General features: G+C 39.9%; 1 protein-coding gene across 6 annotated transcripts in view; it reads right to left on the bottom strand.

The window, feature by feature from the left end:
* The window catches only part of AGPAT4 (1-acylglycerol-3-phosphate O-acyltransferase 4), a 72299-nt gene that overhangs the window by 32031 nt on the left and 17324 nt on the right, over positions 1-22944 (bottom strand). For 5 of the 6 annotated variants that reach the window (XM_053939051.1, XM_053939052.1, XM_053939053.1 and 2 more), the window contains one exon: positions 1110-1279. In XM_053939051.1, coding sequence (XP_053795026.1) covers positions 1110-1279 — 170 coding nt within the window. Of the gene's footprint in view, positions 1-1109; positions 1280-3998; positions 4065-22944 lie in introns of those variants that run through there. The other variant, XM_053939057.1, reaches the window with a different exon arrangement.

Below are 22944 nucleotides of genomic sequence, written 5' to 3'. Positions count from 1 at the left end.
AGACTGTACTACAGCACCACTGTTTTTTGCACTTACATTTGCCTGATAGGAACAGGTTTCCCTACATCTCCCTACTGTTCCATGCCATCCTCCAGCTCTGTGCTCACGTCCTAGACAATATGGCAGAAGTTACTCAGAAGCCAACAGCCATTTCAGTTACACAAAGAGCCTGTAATGCTTCGGTTCACTTTCCTCCACTTTTAAGGCCCCTTTTAATGCTTCTGTTAAACAGACTGCCATTATTGTAATTTGAAAGTGACAGGAGTGTTGCCTAAATGTCCAGAAAATGCAAGGAATCCAAAGGGAAGGCCACAAAAATCAGAGGTTCACACAATCCAAGGTCAGGACTTTATACAGTGGCCAGTATCAAAGCTAAAAGGATGCTGAAGAACACTGCCAAAATGAGTCATTGGTTTTCTTCCTTATGAGGGAGGTACTCTTATCTAAATTCTTTATAGACAGAGAATATCATTACAGAATGAACTCAGCTTGATTTAGATGGGGGCTTGAATTAGCCCCATGATCTGACAGGGGAAACAAAAAAGCAGCCCTGAAAACAAATGCACATGAACTCCTAGCTTAATGCAGCAGTGTATTCAAGCATGAATAACTCATTCCTCCCCATCTCTTACTGCTGTTAGCTGGTCACTGCTTTCACTTAAGATGGCTGCTCTTTCATTCTGAGAGAGGCAGGCTACACATCATTCAAACCTGAGCTGTGGATTTGTAAGATTACACTGGAAAAAGCAAACAAATTCTGTAATTAAACTGGGAAAGAATCACGGCATAGCTCATCTTTATGCAGCACAATGAACTGCAATAGTTACTTAGTAAACACACAGAGAGAAATAACTGAAATGATCTCCCCATAGGTTAAGAAAATATTTCCTCATCAGCTTTAACTACAATGCTTTTAAAATGTCTGTGGTTTCCTGAGCCATCATCCTGTCTCCACATACTTGCACTGCACTGCTTTAGGTTCACCTCTAATTCTGAACAGCAGCCAGGTGAAATTCGAGCACAGATCTGTTAATTCAAAAACACAATTAACTTATTTTGGTGTTTCTTTCACATCCAAGGAGATTTATCTTAAATACTAAGTAACTCACCCCCAAGACCCCAAATCTCTCACAAAAGTTCCAACCACAGAGAAAGTCAATTTCAAAGTTGTGATTAAGGATTACGATGGCATTCTCCTTCCCGTACTTGTGGTAACTCTCTGGGTCAGTGTAAAGGGTGCAATCAGTGCCTGACCACCATTCCAGCAACATCACCATCTCTGAAACAAAGAAGAAGAAATATGTGAATGTACACAGTATCTGCAAAACCACAAATCAGTAACATGTTGAAAGTATCAGTCACCTCAATGGCATGTGGCAAAGAAAGTGCTATAATGAAGAACACGTAAGAGGGCTGTTTAAAACACAGCTATCTTTACAAGCTGGAAACTGGTTTCTCAGCAGTATCCTAGTGACTATCATATGCCTTTCATTTCCTATTTGCTTATCCCATTATCAAGCACAGGCTTGTACTGTACACTTTGTATTTGTTTCACTTGGAACTTTATGTCTGACCACAAGACTTGTGAATCAAACTTTATTTAGCGAAATCGCTCTGGTCTGGAGCACAGGAAGTTGAGGTGAGTCAGTAAAGCCATGAAACTTGGAGAGCTCTATCTCCACAGAGATGGAAAAAGAAAACCAAAAACAATGGCTCTCCTAAAGCAACCCATATCTTGAGCTGGGGGTACTGTGGGACTAAATGAAAGCTGTCTGTCTGAGACTAAAAAAGAGTTAAGGAACACGTTTGCCTCCTGTCAAAGCTGTCAGGAAAGTTCTGAACCAAAGCAAAGGTCTAATGCAAGGGGTTATTCTTTGTTAAGTGAAGCATATCTCTCTGGTGCCACATGAATGCCTCTGCTGGAAGGATGAGACATCCAAGATGCTCTCTTGGCTTAAGATAAGTCTGAAGGCACCAAAAATGCTCATTCACCTCAGAAAAGATCAAAACCAGGCCAGTCTTTGAAACACATTTGAATTTCTCTCCATTTTGGTCTCCTATTGGTCACATCTAAACCAGACAGGAACAGGTCTACATTTCCAGCCATCATGAGTAAAATTATCTGCCTGAAGCTCTTGGATGACATTGTGCTGTACACTGGAGAACAGGCATAAACAATGTGAATGAATTCTACCTAACAGTGCTACAGGCAGGCTAATAGACAACCTCTATTCAGGCAACATTACCTTAATATGATAAATGTGTTTATGATACAGATAAATAACTTGTCAGTCCACCTGCTTACTTCTTATCAGGGAATGTGACTACTACTGCAGCAGGAGTACATTATTATTTAATGCATGCTATTATGCATCAAAACAATAGCCTGAGATGTGGAGGGATACCTAAACTGCTATATGCAAACCAGGGAATGGCAGATTTCACTGGCTGTAGACTAATTTTTCAGTGAAAACCAAAGGTGTTCACATCTCAGTGAGGCAACTGTGAAGATACAGAAGCAAATACCTTGAGGACTTCCCCTGCAAAGAGCTGCCTTGTGAAACACACTTAATGTTACATCTTTCTAAGGTTGTAGATTTCTATTGGATTTATACTGGAAATAAAAGCCCTCCACTCCCTGAAACACAGCAAAATTGAATAATGGCCAGGGAAAAAAAAAAAACAACATCCCATTGTAATTCCCAAACTTCTGCAGAATCTACATTCATATCTTAGGGCAGAACGCCATCACAGAAAAGAAAGGAAATTAGTGACAGGATTAGATCTTTGGCTTAACTAGGAATCCAACTAAGAGAAAAAATGACTGCCACATGACTTTCCCTCTTTTTAACACCTCCTGCCATTAAATCTATTCCCTGGGAAAGAAAACCAAAAAGGCAGAGATGACGATGATAAGACTGTCCTGACAAAAAAGCCACCTTTATCTGAGGAAAGTCATCCCACTTCAAGTGTGGATTTTTTTATTTTCGTCTTTTACTAAGGAATTTGAACAAAACTACTAACATACTGTGAATCTCACTATACAGGTGTGCCACATGCATAGAGCTCTTCAGTTTTATATATTCAGTTTTAAATACATTTCAAAAAAGCACATGCAAAATTATTTCTAGATGTGCTTTGATTTTTCAGGCTTCACATAAGCAGGATTTTTGTTTGAATAAATATCACAGAAATAGGTCCCTATCCCTCACCTCACATGCCATTTGTCACTGACGTGCTCAGGCGGCTGCTGCAGGAACACAAAGCAGGCACTGAACATCACTGTATTTAAACACAGTAAATACCATCTGCCAGTCTCTAATTTCTTAACATGTTTCTTTCCCTCATCTTCCCTACTCTTTCTTTCCCCCTCTTCCTAGTCTCCTTTCTCCTTGCGGATCTCAAGCAATGACAAGTAGTGTCAGTTTGTGCTACTCTTGCATTGTGTCACCAGCTTACTTCCACAACCTTCCACAGAAATTTATTACCCAGCAACCTGCTGTGTGGCTCAGCCACACAAGGTCACCCATTCACACTCTCCTCCCTCCTTCACAGTACAGAGATGATCAGAGGAAATTTCTTCCTTTGTACACCAGTCATACTGTACAAGCAGAAATCAACTGCATAGAGGGAAGAAAAGAAGATTCATTTGCCCCTTTAATGTGGTTTTGGAGTTTCAACACCACAGCTGAACTGATAATACATGATCAGCCACATTGTGAGGGTTCCTACCTTTCAAAGCAATTCCTCCAGTGATACTGTCAAACAATTAAGGCAAAGGAAGGAGAAAAACCAAAGGAACTTGAAATCTCCATTCCCTGCTTTGAAGGCAGACTCCTTGCAGTGCATTACAACTGGCTTCAGAAGAAGCTGATGGCAGAGAGAAATCATGACTTCAAATACTTAATATGGATACCCTGTGTGCGTAGGAATTTTGAGCTTTTTTACCTCTCTGAAATAAAAAAATGCACTCATCTTGCTTCAAAAAATACCCCTACCTCCTGCAAGAGTAGATTGTTTCCTTGCCTTCCACTGCACAAATCTGAGCTGCTCCAATGCCAGCACTTCCAGAACAAGTAACTAGGAAAAAAATCTCCAAGGCAGAGCTGAACTGTAAGTCATAACATGAAAAATAACATTTAATGGAAGAAGGAAAACACACAGAATTTACTGAGACTTACACCTCAAAGTTTTGCAATAATGAGTCATTAAAGCAGTTAACACTGGTATTCTGTAGAGGGTGTTAGTAATTCCTTTAACTAACTATTCTTGATAAGGATCAGATGACCTGTGGCTCCTTCCAACCTTATCCATTCTGTGATCATGTGATACTCATGGAAACATTTGCTTACAAGATTAACTATAAATTACCTATTTTAAAGTTTCATTAAAAGCATAATTCTGCATTGACTCAATAGGAACAATAATTTGTAAATTCTCAAATAAGTGCATAACCTTATTTAAAGAGCTACAGAACTGTTTCCCTCCATGACATTCTTCATTTCCTTTAATCTCTTCATTTCCTTTAATCTCTGAATCAAGGCAACACCAAGAAAAAGAACTCAGAAAATTCTTATGGGTATATATGGTAAAAGCATAGCAAACTCTCCAACACAAATAAAAGCACGACAAATGGGCAAGCTGTGACCATCATTTCAAAGAGCAAACAGGGTGAATGGCTGCATGATGAATGACTGCACTGCACAGAACACTGGGGAAAGCATTCTAAAAAATGCAAAAATAAGGCTAAAGACAGACTGACAGGTGGCATAGTCTAGAGTCTGTGCCTGTCTGTGGAAGAATGACTTGAAATAACTTACTACCTTTCCAGATTTTCAGACTACACCTATTTAGGGGCACTTCCTAAGAATTTTTCATAGAATGATGTCTAAGAACTAAGGTAACTAAGAAAAGCAAGTTTGTATCTTCCCTAGACTACTTAAAAGCCCTCTTGCATCAAAGACAGGGTTAAACCTCTGAATTCACTGTAAAGCTGCCTGAGAGTTTTTCTAAATACTTCCAAGTATTCCTTACACAGGCTATTCTAGTGTTTCACTCTGCCATCTAACCTGACTGGGCATTTATTTCTGGTCTCTACTTGCTTCTTCTCTGCAGGAGCTGCAAGTAATTATGAGGAAAACTTGAAGGCAGGAATTTGCTTGCATTGATTAGGTACATGAAACTAGAGCTCAGAGCTGAATATTGTTACATGTCCACAAGAAAAATGTTCAAAATAACTTGTTTTTATTAAAAAACCCATATATATCTTTCCTGTGAGAGGCAACAAAACATGAGTTCTATGGGGAAAAAAACCCTGCAGCTGGAAAGTCAAGCAATGCCTCTCCCCCTTTCCCCAGATAAGTGGGAGGTCATGCAGGGAGCCCAGCCAGACCAAGCATCAGCTTTCCAGCTTCAGACTCTCTTCCACGCACGTGTTGCACCAACGAGGTATAATGGAGTTATAGGGTTCACTTCAACACAGAAGTCCTGCTCTTCCTCCTGTGGGAAAATGTGTAGGATGCCTGGTTTTCTGTGATTTTGTGGGTTGAAATAGAAGACCAAAATCCAGCCTCCTCTTTCCTTAGCAACACCACCATGCCCCATTCCATACCCCCATCATCTACTACTTCTTTCCCCCTCCCTTAAAGCTGTCTTGCAGCAGAAATACTGGCTGATGGCAGGGAGGGGTTATAGGGAATCATACACACAAATTTAAAAATAAAAACAAGCAAAACCCTTCTCTCTTGCCTTCAGGTCTGGTTTTGCAGATTTTTGCCCCAGTCTCCTTGGAAGACCCTATAAGCAACTTCCTTGAATAATATTTAAACTAATTACATGTCTGTGCTTTTAAGGACAGAAATCACCAACAGAGAGGAAGGAAGAAATGGTAACTTTTAATTCCCCACTCACCACAATGAGTTACTGGATGTGCTTGCAAGGAGAAAGATAAGCACAGCACAGCCCTTTCATATATTCAGGTTCCAAGTCACATTCATTTCAGCATTAGCTTCCAGGAAATGATTTTAATGTACTTTTCTTCAACAATCATATATTCCAACACAGATAACGTGCTGCATTTGCCACAAATGACTGAGGACAGTATAGCACATGATGATCAAAGGAGTTTGTACAACAAACAGTGAAAGAAAACATGCTGCTTGGCAAGTTCCTATGACAATGACATTTGGTTTGTACGGGCACGGAATCAGGCAGTTGTGCCTCTTCCGGATGTGGTTTCTTGTTGTCCGAAACACCACTGGCTTTTTCTACTGTGTGCAGAAGCAGCACCACAGAGGAACTGCTTAGCAAAGAACAAATGGTTACACCTCATTCACTGCAAGTCACTGCACAAAAGAAACACCAGTCTTGTTCCAATGCTTTCTTTTAAGCAGTTTCCTATACACATTCACACACACTCCCAAAAATATTTTTTGATTTAGGCATCCTTGGCCAACTTGTAGGTTTTATTATTTTAAGCCTGCATATCTTTAAGAAATACTGTCCCTTCCAAGCTATTTGAATAAACCATTCACTGTTACGAATGGCATGTCATGACCAGTAGGTTTATTACAGAGACCTTAACATTCACTTCTTCATGGGAATTAGTTATCAGCACAAGGGAGATGACAGCCTAAAAGGAAGTGCTAAAGCTACCAACCCCACCTACCAGGTGACCCCAAGAAGCTTGTGGGAAGAAGTCACTGACCCTCTTACAGTGGCAAGTTATTTGAGAAGAAGAAACAACATGTATCTGTTTTGAGAACACATGCATGTTTTCCATGTTGGCAGATTCGTATGAGTGACTTCTTCTTCCTCTTAAAGAAAGCCTAATCTATAATACTCTAAAACCAGTCAGAAGATAGCTGGGAAAGGACAATTATGAAGCTATTGTTAATGCCACCCCCACGATGCCTGTGTACCTCCAAAACACTGTTCCACAGACAATTCTGTCACTGTCTGTTCTGTATCCCTACTCTACCTAAATACCTACACACCAACTCTCCTTCCTCTGACAGGCTAAATGGGTAAATAGATAAATTAACCTTCAACTGTTCTAATAAAACAGGTCTAATAAAAACAGTACTTTTGATGACAAATCATTTACGTGATCCATTTGCTTTAATCCTCTCCCAGCTGTGCTCAACCAGACAACATCACCCCAAACAGTAAAGATCAAATATGCAAGAGCCTCCTGTTAACCATGAGGACAGGTAGTGCCTGTCACAGCACTTCATGATGGCTGTCAAACAGCACTGCTCACAAGCCACCAAACCCACAGCCTGTGGAGGAGCCCCACACCAGAGCAGGGGGACGCCTGAGAGGAGGCTGAGACTCCATGGGAGACCCATGGAGAGTGGGGCCCTGCTCCTATGCTAGAGCAGCCTGTCCTTGAAGAACTGTACCCCATGGAAGAGTGACCCATGCTGCAGCAGTTTTGGGAGGACTGTTGCCCATGGGATGGACTCGCATTGCACCAGTTTGCAGGGAGCTGCTACTCGTGAGATGGACTCACGTTGGAGAAGTTCATGGAGACCTGTCCCTTGTGGGAGGGACCCCACAGCCCAGCAGGGGAAAAACTCCCCTCCCTGATCAGCAGGAGAAACCACAGGTGAGAAACTGACCATAACCCCCATTCCCTGTCTCCTTGTGCCACTGGGGCAGGAGGTGGATCTGGGAAGGAGGGAGGGGTGGGAGGAAGTGTTTTTAAGGGCTTCTTTTACTTCTCATTATCCTGCTCTCATTTTGCTAGTAATAAATTCACTTCATATCTCTAAGCTGAGCCTGTTCTGCCTGTGATGGTATTTAATGAGTGATCTCTCTCTTGGTTCTTACCTCAACTCATGACCACTTTAATTTTCTCTCCTCTGTCCAGCTGCAAAGGGGAATGAGTGAGAGGCTTTGGTAGGTGCCTGACACCTGGACAGAATCAACCCATGACACATGCACATCAACAATATGTTCTGCTGAGGTGGCTTCTTAGGATGCAGACAGAACTCCGGAGAATTATACTCCGAGTGGTTATGTCACAACTGCTACGTGAGGTCTGCACTACAGAGCGGATTTTCTGCGTAAGAAATATCATGAAAATTTCTGCTCTGTCCTCAGTAGAAGGAAGCATCTTATCTCAGCAAGCAGCAGCTGGTGTCAGGTTCCATGAATATTAGATTATGTTTTTTAATAAATTATTCAGTATTTGATGTACACAAACCAGGAAGCCTAGGACATTCATCTGTACAAGCACAGACAGGCAGAAGAGATGAGTGCTGAGAGAAGAAACCTGTAGGTGAAAAAACTTAAAATAAAGTGTTAATAAGTGTTCTGCAGTGATCAGTAGTGCAGGATTTGACAGCCCTTAACTGATTAGTTTGGGCTTGGACAGCAACCACTTTCTAAAGAGATAAACACCTTTCTTGTTCTGGCACACAGACTCACCTGGGACAAAGCAAATCATCACATGATCCACCACATGTCCCTCTCCTGTCATGCCTTCATTAAATATGACCCCACATCATGCCTTACCCTGGGGGTAACTTCTGTGTCCCACTGATGGAGATGCTGAAGCAGTGAAGCTTAAATGAACAGTACATACGACGTTACTCCAGCTCTCATATGTACGGTTAGGATGGCATATTGCTGTCTAAATCCCAAAACAGAAGCCTAAATGAAAGCAGGGTGACCTACATTACGCTTAAGTAAGTGTCATCTTAAAATGATAGAATCAAAAAATCAAATCTAGTAAGTACAGAGTGGTTACAAATCTAGCCTCATAAAATACCAAATAAAAAAGTACTTGCCATCAGGTATCCAAGTTTCTACCATTTCTTTTCAAGTATTATGCTGATGCCAGAAAGGCCAGGAAAAAAGGACTTCAAATCTACCACTTCTAGGCAATGTAAAGCAATTCATGTAGTACAATAAAAGAAATTCCTATCTATAAACTTTGTAGATGATACAAAGTCAGAATAGAGTTTAACAATCAGATGACCTTGAGAGGTAAGTTAACATAAATGGAATTAATTTTGATGGGATGCATCATTGCATCATATCTTGCAGAACTAATAAAAACAGAGCCCCATAATTTGGAAATGACAGAGAAGAGAATTATCTGGGAACATTATTTTGCCCCTGAACATTTCTCCTCCATTCATATTATGCAGTCCTAAGACTGAAAACTATGGCATTAGGATGTTTGCTCCTGGAGAGAATCTCTGGGCCAGCACACCAATACCAGACACCCATGCTCAGGAAGGAAACACTGAAACAAAGCAGATGCAGACCAGGTCTATCAGGATGACCTGAAAGCAGAAAGGTTTGGCTTGTTGGAGCATTAAAACAACTGCTAGAAGAGGACTGGGTGGGGTCCCCACAAATATGGCTTATGGATAAAGAAAGTTAACAGTACAGAAAAAGAACAATTTAAGCTAACTACCACTAGCACAAGAACATCCATGTCTAAAGTGACTGAAATTACAGGCATCCAATAGTCTGAAGTTTGTTCTGATTACTTTGTCAGATAAAAATGTATAGCAGCTTTGCAAATCGAGTAAGAATCATCTTAAAAACACTACATTATGCCATTGCTAGTCCTATTCTCTGTAACTAGGAAAGAAAGGGAGATTTTCCAGACTGCCTTACAGACCTTTCTCCTCTCTTCTATGACTGCTTGAGAAACACATTGCAGACTGAGAAACACTCTGCTAGCCCAGGCTGCAATGAGTATTCACTGGACATGGGGGAAGACAGCATCTTGCAGCAATCAGCAAAGGCTTCTGTTTAAGCAGGGTAGCACCAGACAGAAACCTTTCCCGAAGGAATTCTCTACTGAAAATTGCCTTCTAGGAGGCCAGGACCTCAAAATTTGAGTATCCAAATAAGCAAACATGAACCAAGTTAATAGATATCAGTCTTAACTTGCATTTATTCAATCATGATTGACTTATTTGATGTGAATCATTAGCACGTCCTCAATTATAGGGTGATCAGCATTGTCCACACTCAGGTCTCATGCTTTCATTCAGAACAAAAGTACACACACTCATGTGACTGGGTTTATTTTGCCATATGCATTACAGCAGTTATTTGACTCAAGTCAATCATGTTTAACTCACGTATTTAGTAAGAAGACTTCTTCTCACACAATCTTTCTCCTTCTTGCATATATTCTTGCAATAGCCTTTATTTCTATATGCACAAATTTATCCTCCTTAGTTACAAATGAAAAATGAAAAATTTGGGCTTTAGAAGGAAAGCATTTCAGAACAAGAGAGAAAATCCCATTATTTTGATGCTCTAAATCCCTGCCATCGTTACATTTAACCTGCATTTTCAGCTACTGACAAGAACTGACATGAGATTATCTCTGAGAAAAATGACTGATGTTACCAAAAAACTATGAGTTGCCAAAGCAAGTAATCTTCAGCACAAATAGGAAAAATGAATTAAGGAAACTGAACAAAAGGTAAATTAAATCCTAAGAAAAGCTGCAGTGTTTTTAAATAAAGCCTCCAGTTATCAAGAATTACATTTCATAGAGGTGTAAACACATAAAAAGAAGAAACTATGGTGTCTGCAGAACAGCAGAACAAGAAAACCAGGGCTAAGGGCTTCCAATGTTTCTATACTTTTCCAGTAACATTTAAATTTGGATTTTGATTTTAGGTAACTGGTGCGCTCAGGAGAAATATCGACATATTTCCAGATATAATATGCTATTAATTATTTAATAGCAAATTATAATTATATTAATTATATTAATTGCATTAATATGAAAATGATTAATTTTTAGACTCAAATCAAGGAACAGAACTTCTACATAGCCTTCTTATGCACAAGATAGTCTACCTGAATTTCAATAATGGAAAAAAAATTGACAAAGCACCCATATTATATAATCAGAATTAATGGTGAATAACCACAGAACCTCTATCACTGAGAACACTGTTCAGAACAAAACCATTACTCATTTTGCACTTGCATTCTATGAATTCTCTTTCTCTGCCTGTAATCTTACAGCATCTCATCACGTGAGGTCTTGAGAGACAAGAACTATGTCCCAGTGCTTATTTTAGCTTCTTAATCCCTATCAGTGACTTTCACAAAATGTTCTTTTAAGGAACAATAAGGTCAGAAACGACAAATCAAACAAATGGCTTTCATGAATTAAAAATAAAGTACTACAGATCAAATATACCTATCAAGTATCAAACAGTGATTTTTGTCCTGGGTGCAGCCTGTAACCCTTCAAGACGATTGTTATCCAAATATATAAATATACAAAAATCCCCATTTTTCTCACTGAAGAATATAATACACATGAGAAAGTGCACATTCTGTTAAGACAGACATACACCTGAAGTATACAACGAAATTACACCACACCTAAGGACACTAGTGCCTCTCAATTCACATTTAACTTGATTGTGCTTGCATTTCTCTTTCCTCAAAGCTTTTACAAAACTAATCCACTGTTGGAACATCACAACCTGCTCAGACAGCCTGCAGATCATGTGCTCCAGCAGATGAGGATGCAAGTGAGTCATTTGCTTGTTTAATCTCTCATTGCTTGAACTGAAAAGGTATCCACAAAAAAAAAGCTTTTACCATCTTCCTGCTATGTAGTCCCAGTGGCTCAGTATAATTGCAAAAATTCTGCACAAAATGGTAATAAGCCTTTTTTGTTTTTCATATCTGGTGCAAGCAACAGTGTTGTACTCTTAAGCTGTTTGTGTTGAATAATCTTCCTAGAAAACAGAGGTTTAGCTCACGTGGTCCATTGAAGTCTTGCATCATCAACAGGCTCCGAGTTTACCCTCATCTATTCATTTTCCAGAAAGAGAACCTCTGGAAGTTAAAAAAGTCAGGCTGTGCTTTTCTGGCAACCCAAGCCATTTTCCTATTCAGTGCTTTGAAAATTATGAAGAGTAGCAGCCAGACACACCATTCCAGGTTCGTACCGGAGAAATAGTTTAAAAGGCACAATCTGACTTGTATCAGTAGTAAAATAAAGACCTGTCATACAAAAAAGTCATGCACATGTCAGGAAAAGAGAAGTATAACAAAATCATATGCATATGCACTACTGATATTTCTGTCAACTTTATCGCGAGTATTTCTGGCACCACAGAAAAAAAAAAAGAAGGAAACTTTTCAAGATTTAACAAAGGCATACAATATTACAAAAAGTATACCAGGTACCAAAATATTATCCCATGACAGACTGATGAAAACTGTAAAGGAATCCCAGGAAAAGGAAAAAGGCAACCTATTAAAAGTCCGTTATTTCCTTGAATTTAGATTTATTCTTTTCTGAATTACCTTTACCACCTTTGCTGCCTCAGCTTTCTCAAAATGAAAGTCACGCAGGATCCATGTGACTCACTGACCTGGATGCAGCATTTACCAGCTTGCAAAACAACAGGGGCTTCCTTCCCACCTTTCAGGCCATACACACTACTGATTTACCATGGATCAGAATACTCAGCTTTAACTCAGGCAGGCTGACACTTTCTCTTTGCTAAGGAAGACCTACAGCTTTTCAGAAACAACTCTTCCTGAAGGCCATCCAGACTTCTCACAGGATTTCAGACATGCAAAATTAAGAGAAGCACAGTAACAGGATCAGCTCTATCAGACCTATCAAATGCAGACTGCACCTTTTCGGCTGCCAGCTGGCACTGTGCCAGAGGTCTTTATGGTTCTGTGCAGGCATTTGGATCTCCTCTGAAGTCTTGCCTAAAAAGCTGGAAAGCAGAAAGCCAATGCAAATAAACACTATTTAGCATTTGAGTTTACTGAGCTGTATTTGAAGGCTTAGACAAGAACCTCCTCTGGTATCAATACTGCTGATTAATGTCTTTGCAACATCTTGCACCACGGTAGAACAGGAAGAGCCTTGAGGTCCTGTCTAATTAGGGGCTTGTTACTTGAAAATAGTGTAATTTCTACCAGTTCAAATCTTTCTCCAAGTGGAATTGCCAAGTAATGCAATTGCAGTGAAAGAAACATCAGCTTGTTCAGCTAAAGGACAGAAATCACTCATGTCCTAGGCTGCCTTTCAGCTTTTTTCTGACTGCCAAGGGTGTGACTGAGAAGCTTGTGAGACAACCTTCTAGCTCCAGCTGGATGTCATGCAAAGGTTTTTCCAACAGCCTGCCTCTGCGGGACAAAGCTTGCATGGAGGCTTCCACAAGGAAAAACTCAACCCACAGTCTTCCAAATCTAGACGTTGCAGCGTATCAGCTAGCTTCTTAACATAGTAAACCAGTGGGCAAGTGAGCAGATTTCAAGGTTCAACATGGAAGACTTTGATTTATGAACTTAATGCAAGAGGTACATACTCCTGAAGAGAACGAGTAGACCTTCTTCTACTGAAGGTCCAGCATCAAATCTGAAGAGCAAGCCTCTCTCCACTCTTAGTGAAGAAAAAAACAGCTGAACAACAAAGAAAAAATAAATGTGAAAGAAGATTCAAAATGCTATTTTAAAATACACCTCATTTTTGCAGATCAGAGTTGGCCATTTATGAAAAAGCCAACACAACAAGGAATGTGGACAGGAAGGAGCGTTTCACCTGCCATCTACCATTCCTGGGAGGGGGGGACAGAGGGAGCCCTAGGCTGGCCAGAGCCCACTGCTCACTCCTTAGATGTAGAGAGCTAATGCAGGGTGTGCAATGTACAGAACCAGTCTTCAGGCAAGCATGCAAGGCAGTGGATTTTTATAGAGCACAGGGCACGCATAGGATGCTGAAAGAGGAGCTCACAGGTAATTGCTTAAAGCCATGCACTACACAGAAGCATCCTGTGACTGGAATTATATGCTAAAGGAACACTCCATAAGGTGCATCATTTTGAATATTAAAGTACAAACAAAGCTTTCATTTTAAAGTGGTAACAAATCACCTCCGCCCAACACTTACTAATTTGTCAACATAACTTCAAGATAAAAATCACAGATAATACAAATGTATTGTGCTGTTCAAAACCAAACCGAACCAAAGATTGATGGTGCACAGATTTTTTCCCTCCATTGTTTTTTATTTCCCTCAAACACACACTGACATTTACTTAAATTGGCCAGATTCTCAACTGGCATAAAAATAATCTTTGTCTCTGGTCTAGTTACTGTTAACACCATGCTGAGTTACACAAAATAAGGATTAGACTCATCACACATACTACAAAGCTAAAGCTTTATCTATGCTTTGATCTTCCTAGCACTTTCACCTCAGTGCTTGCTTAGTTGTAGAATTAAAACCTGCATATACATGTGCATAAAGTGGCTAATGTACTAAGTGAAAAATATGTTGCTTTATTGAAACATTATGGCTGTATTACACAATACAACCTTGTGCTTGCTGTGTCTCAGCTCCATGACCAAGATCCATTTGATTTTCTTATAAAATTAAGACAACAAAACACTACTGATAAAAAGGGGATTCACCCTTTTTAGTGGGTTGTCATCAGTGGTTTCTCAGATGAAACATACAAAACAAAATAAACTACAAACAGTTTAATGTGGCCAAGCCAGCATTCCTGTAATGCAGCCCAGCTGAAATTGCTTTGGGAATCAAGATTAGAATCAGATTTAATGCAAGATCTTAAATGCACAAGCCTTCATGGTATACAGAAAGCCAGGGTGGACTTTACTCATAGGGGCTATGATAGGAGTCACAAACTTGTGGTTAAGACCTGTCAATTAAGGCATGTCACAAGTATTTGAACCAGCATTTGATTTGGGCACAATCCTTGCACAGGACCCTTCCAGTTACTACCTGTGTTCTAGCACACCACCTCACTTCCCAGCTTCACTCCAGTTCCCATTCCCATACTGCCTTCCCTCTCAAAACACGTACACATCATTCAAGTTTAACAAAATATATTCTCTCCTTCTAACCTAACATCCATTAAATGTAAAATCCAGTATTTCTTCACATGAGGAAGAAATTTTAAGTCAGCAGATGTATTTTTGAAAAAACTTTCAAGTGATCCTTCCTTCTCTAGTGCAGTTCTGAGCAAGAGGAATGGAGAAATATGAAAACAACTTTTGCTCATTTCTTTAGCCACTGTTCCTTTTAAACTATCTCCATGCTGCAAGTTATAAAGCAACCACCCCTTCAGAAAAAAATAAAAAATAGCTGCATACTTCAAACATTTAATTTCATAGGTTTTTTCTGTCTTTTATCCTGACACAATCTGCCTATAAAACAGCTTCTTCTCTCCAAGTTACACAGTGTCTGGAACAAAGCCAGCCTCACAAGTACAATGGGTTTAACACACATACAGATCTGCAGCAGTCAGTGTTTTGAAATGCTCTTTTCAAACCCTTTGGGAAAATTAATTATTTAACGGCCACGTGTCAGAGATATTTGTCTCACATCTGAAGGCTCCTCTTATCCTTCTTCCCCAAGGAATTCAGCAGTACACCCACTTTTCAACAAACCAGCAGTTCCTGACTTGGTAACAGGACCAGTCAGCGAAGGTAACAATCAACCAGGCATTTCCTCTTGCTGCTTTGTCCACCTGGACAGCCCACAAAAGTCAGCACAAAGCTCCTTGTTGAAGGCCTAAAGAAGCAGTGAAGGGAGCAGCAGGAATGACCCTCCAAACATAATACCAGTAATCGTGCCCTTCCAGACAGACAACTTGGTCTTAGAGGTTTCTTCTACTAGCATTTATTTTTCATCTCAAGGAAAGACATCCTACAGAACCACCCATCTGCAATAGGCACTGCTCATATATGAAAGCAGACAATTTTCCTCTTCTTTTTTTCAGTCTTCCCTGCTTAAAAATGCAATCATGATTACAGGACTTTTACCCAGCAAGAAATCAATGACACAAGTTGGAAATAAAGCAGACTCCAGCATCCTGACTCTATATGAAGGTCAAAGACAACATCATCATTCCCACACTATTTAGGGTAAAGTACTCAACATTATTTTCCACTTTCTAAGACTGTTCACAGGAACCACCTTTGAAAAGCAGTCCTGATGAATCCTATGGCACTCCAATATGCTGTGCGACAGAGGAGAAACCTAGCATACCACTGCTCTTAAAAGAGGTCCAATTCCTATCCCCACCTTTCCAACACAGAAAAAAAACTTTTCAAGGACTTATTTACCTGGCACATACACTGAGTAACAGCACAGGACAGCTCTTTCCCAAAAATATTAAGTCACTAAATCCAACAGTGTAACCCACACAGCTTGGGCTGCTTCTGGGACATTGTTTGCCGTTCTCCTCACCTGTACTTGCATAATTATCTGTTTCTCAACCATCATTTGATTTCCACATGAAGAAATCTATCACATCTCAAAGATTCATGGATATCCGAGTTTTTCTAATTCTCACCTGACAACTGCATGTATCTAAAAGAAGATACAAGCTATCACTGTGCACCCAGAGAAATTTAAATCGCCTTTCAAGAAACCCTGAATTTTAAGCACAAATTAACGAAGAGCCTGTGAAGACATAGGAGAGACAAGTTTCATGGTAAGTTTTAATCCAAGCAGAAATTTTCTGAACTCTTCGTATTAAAAAAAATACTGAAAATATACTGTACTACTAAAAGGAAAATGCACCATGGTCTCAATTTTAAACTAGATAAATTAAGTACATAAACATAAAAAAGTATGTCAGCTATTTTGCCTGTATCTCCCTCCTTCATGAGCACAAACGGCAATACATGCTCAAATAATAAAGTTTTAATTGATATATTTTGGTAGGTAAAAATATAAGCCAATCCATACAATGCAAGCATTTTTCTGAATACTGCAAGCTTAACATCTCTCTCCCTATTTTTTGTCTTTGTACAAAGAATAGCAAAAGTGGGTAAGCTTTTTGAGAAGTGCTATCAACAAACTGAGTTGGTACAATCACTATTTATATTTCCTTACCTAACACAGGCAGATACATTCATTCATCAAAATCTTTCATGAGCAGTACGTATTGATCTGGGGATCATTTAAACAGGGTCATATAAGTACAGCATAAGAGCAGTACAAAATTTATGTACAATGAAAAGATCTCTCATGTATTAGGAAGCCCACTTGCTTTTAACTCTCAAAGAAAACCCACACCTGGAGACACAATATACAAGAGATTCAATATAAAAACACAGCTAAGTGAACTTAGAATCATGAGAGAAAAGAAATGTTAGTTATTGACACTCCAGTGCAATTTGCATGAGTACAGAAAAAGCACACAGAAGAGCCATACTAATAAAAGTGTGCTAAGTGAAGAGCAAAACAATCTGTACACAAACAAGTGCATTGTAATCTCTTTCTGGTTCCTTATTTTATTTCAAATGATATTTTGGCAAGGAACAAAATGGGTCTGGAAAAGAGGTAACTGCCTTTCTGAAACCAAGCAGATGAAAAAAATTGTTTTGCACACATTTTTATTTGGCTTCTTATTCCCAGTTAAAGGATTCCTCCTTCTGAAAATGGTGTTGGATGAAACATGTTTAATCATATACAACTCCAAAATGGATGTAAAGGAAATTCAGCAACAGTCTCAGAAGTGAGAAAACAATACAATCCTTATATAAGAAGCTTTAATCTGAAGGTTGCAAGCAAGTCACAGGAAACAAACACCTAGCTACAGAGTGCCAAGCATGTGCACTCAGCAGCTCTTTCATCTCAAGTGTCACACTGAAAAACTTCAAGTATCTGCTGAAAGGACATATTGGTTCCTACTGGCTTGGAAATCCTCCTGCTAAAAAGAAGTCAGATACCAGATACTTTCACTGGCCCAGTTGCTGAAATGCTCGTTACAGGACGAGCCTGAAAAGCTACTCCATGAAATCTTGGTGGTATGTGACTATGATTTTGGATGAGGAAAAATCACTTAGACATACACTTTCAGGGGTGCACATTGCCCAAAAGGGAGTGGAAGGGGGTAGAAGATGTAGCAAACCAACAGCAAATGAGACAAGACAATGCACTCACTTGGACAGCAGATCTCTTCCTTGACTGAACACTGGGAATTCAGATTTCCCGCACAAGTCCTTCCCGAGCCCTTCCTGTGGAGGTGCTGTGCTTCCCTGGAGAGGGCTGGATTACTGCTAGTTTGTACTTGCTTGTAACTGGTGATGACTGAGCTACTCTCTGCATGAAGTTTCCACATCATCAAGGGACTATCCTTCCATTTCAGTACCATTTCAGCAATAAGATCAAGCCTATACCTAAAATGTGGTTTCTACAAATATGAAATGATATTTTGATTGTGATATTCACCCTTAATGAATAAAGAACTGTAGCATCAGAACATCTTCAGATTCTGTGCTATGTCATAGACCATTAGAGATCATGTTCCTGAGTTATGCTGTGTCAGATAGAAATGCTTTTGTATAAACACTCCAAAATTTACCCCAGTTCAGCAATCTAGGAAGCTTGCTGGCCAGATCAAATGTTTAACAAAAGGTGCTATAATTTTTATGTGTGATGCTAGACACCAAACAGAATGCAGTTCACCTACTGCTTCCCTTGCCACCTCTTTCCAGTCTGCAGACTATTAGCATCACATGACAGTGAAGATGCCCTTTTCATTAAAGACCAGACTAAAGGCCTCTAGCTTTTCACTAGTCTTGTATAGAAAGCATCAGTATCAAAAGTTTCTTTAACATTCATTTTCACAGAAAGCAGTCCCTTTCTCCTGAACTGAGAGCTGAGCATAACAGATCATATCCCTTGTAGGCTGAACTAGGAACTCTGGTAAAGGTCATGCACAGATGTCATTCAAACACACCTTCACCACACTCACACAGCATGCCTGCAATCAGCATAGTCTTGTATGATCCATTCAAGCTCACTGTCAATACCTGAACACCTATGAAAACAGAGTAACAACACCTGCAAGTGACACAAAATGAGAAGGACTGAAATGTTATTAGTTGATACAGCAAGTTATTGATAGTAGGGGAAATATGGAGGTATATGCTAGGCACTGTGGAGGACTTATTCATAGCAATTAATGCAATTCCACAAACACAATCTGGAAAAAAAGTTCAAGCTCTAATGGATGCAGCAAACACACACACACAGAGACAACACTTTATCTTATTCTACCAGTAAAAGAATGGAGAACCTGTTGCAGTAATTGCTCCTTCTGTCTTTCCAAATTAAAGTAGAGAAAGTCAAGGTTTGGGCTAAGTGGAGAATTGTTCAGAAAACCAGAAGCACTGTCTTAAGTACAAAACAGTTATAAAAGGGCATTAAGAAACAGGCTGAAGGAAGACATTAATGAATTAAGAGTAGATGACACTTTAGGGTAGATGATTTCTACTAAAGTTCATTTTTTCTGGAGTTTATCTACATTAAAACTAACATGGGCTTTTAGAGAAAAAGAGAAGACTAAGGTGATGGTCTAGTTTTCTAACAGTTAAAATCAACATCTTCCCTTTGCAAGACTATAAAATCTGGCCTCCAACTTTCCCCCAGTAGTTGTAAACTTTCCATAATCTTCACCAGTGGCTTTGTGTGGATGTGGTTCGTGGAACTAAGATAACAAAGGCTTGTGTAGACAGTAGGTCTTGAGGGAAAATACATTTTGCACAGATAACTCAAAACAATTTCAGAGAGGCTAAGAAAGCAGTCCTAAGTGTCCTTCAAAAACTCTTCGCTATATCAACATTGACAAGCATAACTCAGGTTACTTTATAAATAAATACTATAGGACTCTGCTAAGAACACCGTGCCATACTTTGACAAAAGCAGACTGCTTCCTCTGCAGCATAAGAGGGTGATAAGGAGAAGTGGAAGAAGAAGGAAGTCCTACTTCTCTGTGTACCTCTTGCTTCCCAGCCCTTTCCAACTACTTAACTGCACCAGAGGCAAGAATTCTCCTCCCTGCCTCAGCACCACCTTCATACAAACAAGTAAAATAGCTGAGGGCTCCTCTAAACTCCAAGACACAAAGGACTGAGGATTATCATGGCCCTGATACTGCAACAAAGCTATGTTCAGATATTCAGTCCTCACACTGCAAAACCTATAGTTATACATGGAAGGAATTAGCTTTACTGTGTTATAAGTCAGACAAGATGATGAAACTTGAAGTAGTTCTCAATTTCCTCTGGTTTTGTTTCTAGGAAGCTGAGTTATAAGAAGAATCAGTTTCCATCTTGTTTTTGCTGCAGCCAATGAACAGGCATCAGGGTGCCTCTTTCTATGCGAACGAGGGCCTTCTCCTCAGCAGGATCTACAAACTGCAGCCTACATAATGTAACTTTACCCACAGGTGTAATAGCATCCCTTTCATGGCACAACAACAGGTATTAGTACAACTATAATTTATTTATGAAGGCAGATTAGAAGCTAAGTTGGTTGCTTTTAAGGCCCTTGTGCACACGTTCACACGACCATGTCATTACTGCCAGGTATTCTGTTTATGCAACGTTCACCTGGTGCAGAGTCAGCCGGAGGCCAGTCTGCCACTCACCCACTCACAAGAAGCTCATTTCCCCCCAGTACAGTGGCAGCAAGAGGACAAGATAACAACACTGCTCTACTCACAGGCAAATACCTCCACTCAGCATCTCTAAGAAGCCATGTACCCTTTATGTGTATGTCCCATTCCCACAGTCTAGGCACACGTCCCAAACAGTCCACAGGATCCCAGTACACTCTACTTGACCTGGGGCTGCACTTCAACAGCCAAGCAAGTACAAACCGATTTGGGAAGTACAAACCCTTTTCCCACTGCCCAGCAAGCTGAGCAGCCATGTGCACATATGACATGAAGGCCAAGACAACCTGTTCCTTCTAGGTGTTTGGCCAATTTTATAAACTACTGCAGAAAAGCTGTGTGTACCCCCTTGTGGTGGTTTGCTATGACATAAGAGGGAGGGATAAGATGTATTCCCAACTCTTCCAATTCAGGCACAATCAGCATCTATGAGAACTGTGATGTATTCCACACTAAGTGCTTCCTATCTTGGTTCTCTGTCTTTTAGAAGAAGAAACTGAGGACAAAATGTTCCTAAATTATTTAAAAATAAAACCCAAGATTGATTGATTGCCCAACCTTTGGTCTTATGCCAACTTCCAAGCACACTTATATTTGAAATTTTTATTGTTATCACCCTATTGAGGTTTGCAGTGTTCAATTTCCTTATTAGGATGCACTGTGTTGATTTCAGTATGAGGGAGTTTATCTGCACTGTCATTTTACAAAAGGGGAGTGGGTTAACAGGCAGTTTAACCCACCCATGAATTTATATTTGAAGCCAGAAAATATTTTCTGCAATTCAGAAGCCCTAAGATTTTGGTGTCCTGTTTTTATTTTGGGAGTATTATTAGGTTCTTGTGTGTGTGGTTTCTTTTGCTCTTTGTTTTAGTTTTTTTTTTTTTTTGTTTTGTTTTGTTTTTTTTTTTTTTGTTGTTTATTTGTTTAAACATGAAAGAGGGTGCATATCCCTTACCAATCTTTTGGCTCATTTTGAGACCAACACAGACAAATGTTTGTTCTTTTGAAGCTGGATGTCCACTCTTTGCAACAACTCTCTTCAGTAAAGATCAAGACATACAGAAGGCATAGGACTAGAACTAACCATTATTCTGTACATATTTTTCAAATGGGATAACAGGATGAATTTATTCATAGTAAAATATGAGAAGTATCTTGGAGTTATAAAAGCAACCCAAACCTCAGTATGGGGAATGGATAAGACATCCTTTGGAAAGCATCCCCAGTGCTATTACATATTGGTGTAGGTCAGTAGAGAAGCTAAGCTCACCCTGTTGACTCACAACTGGTTTCAAGAATGGCAATAACTTATCATCAGTTGCTGAAGGGAACTTGGTATATGCCATTTTACCTGCTCTGTTTCATTAAAAACAAGTTGTTGCTCTAGTTAATCCTGTCAATTCAAACTGGAAACCAGGTTTTTAACTCTTTAACTTGCATTGATGAGAAGTTTGATGTGTGTGGCTTTAGCTTTCTGGGCTGTCAGCAGTTATGGTGAGAAGCTGTAGTGCAGGTGCCAAACTCACAGCAGAGAAGCAGCAGCCTGCACAGCTACCTGTGCTCAACTACCATACCACAGATACTCCATGCAGCCAGTTCGTGGCATGAAACTGCTGTAGGGTCTGGGGCACAAGTCTTATGAGGAGCAACTGAGGGAGAAAAGGAGGATCAGGGGAGATCTTATCATTCACTACAGCTACCTGACAGGAGGCTGTAGTAAAGTGGGGGTTGGCCTCTTTTCCCAAGTAAAAAGTGACAGGACAAGAGGAAACGGATTCAAACTGCACCCAGAAAGGTTTAGATTGGATATTTGGGAAACATTCTTCATGGGAAGGGTTGTCAAACACTGGAACAGGCTGCCAGGATTTGAGTCATCATCCTTGGAGATATTTATAAGTTGTGTAGATGTGGCTCTTAGGGACATGGTTTAGCAGTGCCGAGCTGACAGCTGGATTCAATCGTAAAGGTGTTTTCCAACCTTAATGATTCCGTGATTCCATGAATACTTTAACTCAAGCTAGTCTGGTTTAATCCATGTGAACAGAGAAGCACCCCAACTCAAGCTGTACTACTCAAGTGAGGACAAGTCATTAATCACAATAGAACTTTAGCTTCCCATATGCATTATGACAGCAGACAGTGCATGAGAAGAAGTGAGAATATTACATTCTTATATTAGGAAGGAGATAGGAAGAAAAAGGGTGTAAAAAAAATACCACTACTTGGAATACAAAAACCCCCAACTTACCCAAAGAGCACCGCATCGAAGACAAAATCACTCTCCAATTTCATGAAGCCATTTATCTCTACCTTTGACATCAAATGGAAAACAACTGAACTTGCAGGATCTAAGGACAACTGCTGCTTTCATTTCATTTTTCAATTAAACCATGCCTGCTCTATTTTACTCTCCGGTTGACTTGGTGACTCAGGCTGTATCAGGCTCTCAAGGCAACATGATTCTTGTCACCACTGCCAA

Source organism: Vidua chalybeata, chromosome 3 (genome assembly GCF_026979565.1).
Source record: "Vidua chalybeata isolate OUT-0048 chromosome 3, bVidCha1 merged haplotype, whole genome shotgun sequence".
NCBI classification, from domain to species: Eukaryota; Metazoa; Chordata; class Aves; order Passeriformes; family Viduidae; genus Vidua; species Vidua chalybeata.
The sequence above is the reverse complement of the archived record's forward strand: the minus strand, read 5'-3'. Positions and strand labels throughout refer to the sequence as shown.